General features: G+C 38.5%; 1 protein-coding gene and 1 non-coding gene across 2 annotated transcripts; both read right to left on the minus strand.

The window, feature by feature from the left end:
• Positions 1 to 1,980: 1,980 nt before the first annotated feature.
• Positions 1,981 to 2,493, minus strand: LOC113752365 (putative late blight resistance protein homolog R1A-3). The gene has a single exon (XM_027296482.1). The coding sequence runs from the start codon at positions 2,491 to 2,493 to the stop codon at positions 1,981 to 1,983; it is 513 nt and encodes a 170-aa protein (XP_027152283.1).
• Positions 2,494 to 5,242: 2,749 nt separating this feature from the next.
• On the minus strand, positions 5,243 to 5,349 carry LOC113754675. The gene has a single exon (XR_003465352.1). It is a non-coding gene; the product is annotated as a small nucleolar RNA R71 (small nucleolar RNA).
• Between the last annotated feature and the right edge of the window lie 2,020 nt (positions 5,350 to 7,369).

The following is a 7,369-nucleotide window of genomic DNA, read 5'->3' on the forward strand; positions in this document are numbered from 1 at the left end:
AAACTATGAAATACCTGCTGCCATTTAATGAAGAAGTTCTCATTGGACCACATACATCTGTGTGAACAAGTTGAAGCCTTTCTGAAGCTCACCAAGATTTGTTGTGAGGAAATGACAATCTGCTTTGTTTTCCCAACTGACAAACTTCACAAACTCCACCTTTATCTTCTATAAAAGGCAACTCCTGCACAAGACTATTCTTATGCATGTAGTTAAGTGCAAAATAGTGATAGTGGCCCAATCGTTTATGCCATAATTCAGATTGATCCACTAAACTTGGGTATGCACTTGAACCGGCTTTCAACCAATTTAGAGAAAAACTTTTTCCATTCATTTTTACTGAAAAAAGTTCACCTCCATTTTGATCATAAATGACGCAGCTCCTATTTTTGAAGACAACAGAATAATTTTTCTCAAGCAATTGTCCAACACTCAACAGGTTTTGATTAATTTCAGGTACATATAAAACATCATAAATTATTTTAGTACCTGAACCATAATCAATAACCACATTACCTTTGCCTTTCACCCCAATACAATCTCCATTTCCAATTTTAACTTTGGAAATATATGATTTATCCAATTCCTTGAATATGGACTCATCATATGCCATGTGATGAGTACAGCCACTATCAATTAGCCAAGCTTCACTGGAGATCTTGCTTGCAAAGCAAGTGGCCACAAATAATTGCTCCTCCTCTTGTTGGTCAGCTACTTGAGCATGTTGGTCTCTTCTGTTATTTTTGCATACCTTTTCGACGTGTCCCTTTTGATTGCATGACCTACATTGGACGTCAGGTCTCAACCAGCAATGTTGTTGCAGATGTGAAGTCTTTTTGTAATGTGGACATTGAGGAAATTTTTCTCTTCTTCCTTCATCTCTGCTAGACCCACCTTCTTTCTTGCTCTTCTTGTTCCATTGCTGTTTCTTTTCTTTGCCACCTTGTTGATTTTGAATCTTGTCTTTCACCTGAAAAGCACCTTCTACTGCTTCCTCCTTTCGAATAGCTCTTCTCTGCTCTTGTGCTTGTAATGCATTGATTACTTCTGGCAAAGTGATTTGAGACAAATCCCTTGAATCTTCAAGGGAGGAAATCTTGGCCTCAAACCTTTCAGGTAAGCTCACCAAGATTTTCTCTATAACTCTGCTATCTGGTAATTGTTCTTCAATCAATCTGATTTTATTCACAACATCTAAGAGTTTGTCAGAGTACTCTTTGATGTTTTCTGTGTCTTTCATCCTAAGGAGCTCAAACTCTCTCCTAAGGTTCAAAACCTGCATTTGTCTTGTTCTGTCATTGCCTTGAAAAGCCACTTTGAGAGTATCCCAAGCTTCCTTTGCAGTTTCACAAGTCATAATTTTTTTGAATACTGCATCAGAAACTGCTGAATGAATGCACGTCATGGCTTTTGATCTCCTTTTGACTGCATCTCTATGGGCTCTCATTTCTGCAATAGTTGGATCTTCCGATAATTCAGGAACAGGATCTGTCTCTACCACATCCCAAAGATCATTAGCATCCAAATAGGACTTCATTTTGACAACCCAGATTTGGTAGTTTTCACCAGTAAAATTTGGAGGATTGGACAAGAAGTTATTTCCTGGCATTTTGATGTTGAAGGCTTAAGTGTATAATTTTATAGTGAAAAGGGTTTCTCACCAAGTTCACTCACTCTCAAAGAAACAGGCCCTTAAGATTTAGGCTCTTGATACCACTTTGTTGGTTTTTGAAGCATAAACAAAGATATCAAGACTATATTGAGGGCTGAAAAAGGAGCTTAATTTCTTCATTCATCAACACCCTATTTATAGTGCTTACAAAGAAACAAACTAAAATAATTTTAGCTAACAATTCTCTAGAAAATCTCAACAAAAACTACTTGATAACATGATCTTCTACCTAGCAAATCTTAGCTAAAATATTTGATCCTAACAATAAGACTTATTCTTCTACCAATTGAATGATTCTGTTATCAAACTTAATCTGATAAAATCTGTAGGAAAAGTTGGCATATCTCAACACTAAGTTCCAGGATGTCCAAGCACCTCGTTTGTGGATCATTAACTATGAGTGAGTTCAAGCTTTCAGAAATTGCTTTCCACATGTTGCATATCATGTTTGTTGTTTTAAGGAGACCAGATATGGCAACAACTGAAAGGGGTAGTCCTTGACAATTTCTAGCAATTTCCTTCCCAACTTCAACTAATGCCTCTGGATAGCCTTCTTCTGTGAATACCTTCCTTTTTAGTAACTCCCAGCTTTCATTTTCTGATAGTGGACGAAGATTTAAAAGATCACCTTCTTCTGTGAATTGTGAAACAACATGATGGAGACGACTTGTTATCAGAATTCTGCTTCCATTTCTGTCATCTGGAAAAGGGTTCTGCAACTCATTCCATGCTTCAATATTCCACATGTCATCCATAAAGACAAGATAACGATTCCTCCTCAAGTTCTGATACAATAGCAATTCCAAATCTTCATTGGGCATCATGAGGATGTTATCGGTGAGCTCAATAATGTGTCCTAGTACTTCAAGCTATAGGTCTCTTTTCGTGTATGCTTGTGAAACACAACAACATGCCCGAATATGGAAGTAAGACACAATTTCAGGATCATTTTACACTTTATTAGCCAATGTTGAGACACAATTTCAGGATCATTATACACTTTATTAGCCAATGTTGTCTTACCAATTCCTGCCATTCCGACAATCGAGACAGTATCTCTCTGGGATGACCCTCTTATAAGGTGATTAACAATCATTTGTTGCTGATCTTCTAGAACCAACACATCTTCATCAGCTCCAACTTTACTAGTGTGTGGGATTTCACGCTTTGTAGTCTCAACCGCATTCAGGCATCCAATATCAACGGTCTTCTCCTCAATCTGCATCTTAATAAGTCTAATGTCTTCTGAGACATGAGAAAGCCAGGAGAGTTTGTGCCTTTTAGAACCATTCCCCACCAAAATTGAGTCAATAAGAAATTCCGCCATGTATACTGCATCCGCTGTACGTCTGCCAAAATCTTTCCATTCTTGATGCTTGATGTCTTGTTTCACGAAGAAAGATCTCTGATAGGTTGTAATTTTATCATTTATTTTATTATTAATTTCCCCTATTACCTAACCCGATATGGATTAATTGTTAGATTCTACTCACTTTTGGTATTTTACATTTATTTCAGGGAGTAGAACGAAAATATGATAACAAGTATCAATTTGACAGTCATCAGGAAGGAGTTCAAGTAGCAGGCGTCCAGGGGCATTTTTGGAATATCAAGACGCGACCCTTTTTGGTAATTTGAGGAAGACAGCATTGAAAAAATTAAAAAAAAGGAACGTAGGGCGGAAGTCTTCCTGGCCGCTGGAGAGGCCGCCGCACAGGAGCCAAGCATTAGAGTAGTTAGGTATTAGATAGAAAAAAGGCGCAGAAAACTGGGACTACTTGGGTAGCTTAGCCTTTGACTTTTCTCTTTTTGGTTTTAGAGTAGCTTTTCTCTTCGTATGTTGGAGACAAGCAAAACCCAATTGATAACTTCCTGTAGCTTGCTTTTCTTCTTGATTGGAACGAATTGAACTCTCAAAAAAATCAGCGCCAATGGCCGAAATTACTTTTGCAATTATGTGTGGGTTTTTCGCATCAAAGATGAACTAATTCCCTTACTCTAGTCAAGGAACAACGAAAAATTTGGTTCACCTAAATATTGTGAGATCGATTTAATTTTATCTTTTTCTTTTATTTATTGGTATTCGCATATTTCTTGATTGCAGTACTTATGATTATTTAATTAATTGATTGTTTTGGATCCAGATAATTAGTTAACTTGATAATCTATTGTCAATTAGGGCATTAAATCCGTAATTATTTAATTGTCTTGAATTAGTGACAACTGGTATGATTAGATTTGTATCAGGGGGATATGCGGGCTAATCTAAAATAACCCTGGTAGTGCGTTATTTGGTTAGAATAGGGCTCCTCTAATATGTAAGGCAATTGAAAAATTAAATCTTATGCGCGTACCTAGGATTATTTTTCAATTAGAACAGTGATTAACGAGCATACCTTAATTATCGACACAATAAGGAGGGATTGACTGTCATCGCTTGTTTGGTAGTTATAATCTATTTATTAATAAATAATTGGAATTGCTTGTACATCGATGATCAATTAGGTGAACCATTGCTGAAATTATTTCTTGGCTAGACTTTTAATTATTGTTACTCTAATTTTAGTGAATTGTCATTATTTTTAGTTAGCTATTTATTTTTATTTGAATTTCTTTAATTGTCCTCGTTCATACAAAAACACCATCCGTGTTATTTTGGATTTCAAAAGAGACAAATATCCCTAATCCCTGAGAATACGATCCTACTTGCCCTGTTTACAAATTAATAGTTATTTGTGGAAAAATCATCCCATTCGATTATATATGATCAAGCAAACTCTTCGGGAACAGCGTGAATCTAGTAACTCATTGCACACCTAGAGTTCCTGCTCTATTACTTGGAATCGGGTTTTGGTTATTTTAATTGACAAATAGTTTTATTTTTATTATTGCACAAGTTTCGACAACCTGTCAATTTTTGGCGCCGCTGCCGGGGACTGGCGTCAGTTATTTGTTTCTTTTTAAATTCATTTTTTTTCTAATTTTCTTATGCTTTTCGAGTGTATGCCTCGTTGTTCTCGTACAGGTGAATTAATTTTCGATCCCGAGGTAGAGAAAATTGCGCGTAAAATAAGGAAAGAGACCAGACAACTCAGAGAGGAGCAATCCAGTGCTGCATCTCAGAGACTTGAGTCTGAAGTTGACCTAACAGATTCGTTTGGTGACACTTCGAGTGATTCGGATCAAGAAGAAGTCACTATAGTGAATGCACGAACATTAAGGGAGTTGGCTGCTCCTGATCTAAATCAGCAGCCTTTATGCATTACGTTCTCAAGTTTGAATGATAACACTCTATTTGAATTAAAATCTAGTCTAATTCATCTCTTGCCATCTTTCCATGGTTTATTAGGTGAGAAGCCGTATAAGCACTTGCAAGAGTTTGATATAGTTTGCAACAGCATGAAACCCCCTGGTATTATAGAAGAGCAGATAAAAATGAGGACATTCCCCTTTTCCTTGAAGGACTCTGCAAAAGACTGGTTGTACTACTTACCACCAGGTAGCATTACCACGTGGGACTAGTTGAAGAAAATGTTTTTGGACAAATATTTTCCTGCGTCTCGAGTTGCAAGTTTAAGGAAGGAGATATGCGGTATCAAACAATATCCAGGGGAGTCGCTTTATGATTACTGGGAGCGATTCAAGAAGTTGTGCATCAAGTGCCCTCAGCACCAAATAAGTGAGCAACTGCTCATCCAATATTTTTAAGAGAGACTACTTTTTAAAGACAGAAGCATAATTGATGTTGCGAGTGGAGGGGCATCGGTGAACAAGACTCCTCGAGAGGCTTGGGAACTAATTGAAGGAATGGCTGAGAATTCGCAGCGTTTAGTATGAAGGAGGATGTCCCGACGCGTAGGGTGAATGAGGTAGAAACATCCTCTATCCAACAACAAATCTCTGAATTGACATCCTTCGTGCGACAACTAGCTGTGGGAAGTGCCTCACAAGCCAATGTGTGTGGGGTTTTCTGCCTCGGGTCATTCTACGGAGATGTGTCCACTAGTTCAAGAAGAAAATGCAGAACAAGTGAACATGGCTGGCCACGCGCCCGCGCCTAGAAAGCAGTACGACCCATATTCAAGTATCTACAATCCTGGTTGGAAGGATCACCCTAACTTCAGCTATGGAGGAAATAGGCAGCCCAATTTTGCACCAAACAGACAGCAAGGGCATCAACAGCAGTACCAGTCTCGCCCACCACCACCCCCTTCGAACTCAAGTCCGTCCTTGGAGAAGATGATGAAACAATCAATTGCTAATCAACAAAAGACAGATTCGAATCTACAAAGTATGAAAAATCAACTGGGACAGATGCAATCCATGCAAAATCAAATGAATTAAATGGTCATCACGATCAATCATTTGGAATCCCAAGGTCAAAGGAAATTACCATCTCAACCTGAGTTGAATCCGAAAAATGTAAGCGCAGTGACCTTGAGGAGTGGCAAGGAAGTCCAAGGACCTGAACCTGTGATCCCTAAGGATAAGGATGAGAAAAAGATCGAGAACGAGTTTGAGAAGGAGGGTAGCAATGGCAAAAATCTAGTGGTACTCCCTGACCCGATTGTTAAGGTCAAAATTCATCCGCCTCTTTTCCCTAGTAGGTTGGAGAAATCGAAGAAGTAGGATAAGGAGAAGGAGATCTTGGAGGTGTTTCGCAAGATAGAGATCAATATCCCCTTATTAGACGCAATCAAACAAGTACTGAAATACATAAAGTTTATGAGAGACCTGTGCGTCAATCGAAGGAGGCTAAGGGGAGATGAAAGAGTCATCGTGGGAGAGAATGTATCAGCGGTTCTATAAAGGAAACTCCCACCGAAATGCGGGGATCTAGGTATGTTTACTATCCCCTGTAGGATAGACAACACTTTGATTAGGAAGGCCATGCTGCATTTAGGAGCATCGATCACTGTAATGCCAAAATGTATCTATGCTTCTCTAAACCTAGATCTATTAAAAGAAACTAGGATAATCATTCAATTAGCTGACCGAACTAATGCATATCCTGATGGGTTGGTTGAAGTTGTGTTGATAAAAATTAATGATTTGGTATTCCCAACTGACTTTTATGTACTTGATATGGATGATGATCACTCCCCCGATCCCTCACCTTTACTATTAGGTAGACCCTTTTTTAGCACAGCACAGACTAAAATTGATGTTAATAAGGGGACCTTGTCCATGGAGTTTGATGGAAAAATTGTTCATTTTAATATCTTTGATACTATGAAATATCCCTCAAATTCTAACTTTAGTTCTATTTTTTTTTTTGTGAATGCTATTGACTCTGCGGTGCAGGAACTGTTTGAAACTATTGGCAGGGATGAGTTGGAGGTTACTTTAATCAAGCACCTCGAGATGGAGACAACTCCTGAGGTGGAGTGGAGTGAAGATTTGAAATGCACAATAGGGGCATTGCGTTCATTGCCAACCACAACGAAAATGTATAAAGTTTCACCTATTTTCATTCCTGAACCTCACCAAAGGGTATTACCATCTGTGGCGCAAGCACCTGAATTGGAGTTAAAACCTCTATTGAAACACTTGAAATATGCGTATTTGGGCGACAATGAAACACTCATGGTGATTATCTCAGCTGCACTCTCAGAAACCCACGAAGAGAAGCTAATCCGCGTCCTTAAAGAGCATAAGGAGGCGATAGGATGGACCATCACCGATATTAAGGGGATC

The sequence above is a fragment of the Coffea eugenioides genome, chromosome 11 (assembly GCF_003713205.1).
Source record: "Coffea eugenioides isolate CCC68of chromosome 11, Ceug_1.0, whole genome shotgun sequence".
Classification (NCBI taxonomy): Eukaryota; Viridiplantae; Streptophyta; class Magnoliopsida; order Gentianales; family Rubiaceae; genus Coffea; species Coffea eugenioides.

Bases quoted from the DNA above. Each gene is read 5' to 3' on its own strand.
- LOC113752365 (XM_027296482.1), bottom strand. From the start codon at position 2,493: ATGCCCAATGAAGATTTGGAATTGCTATTGTATCAGAACTTGAGGAGG.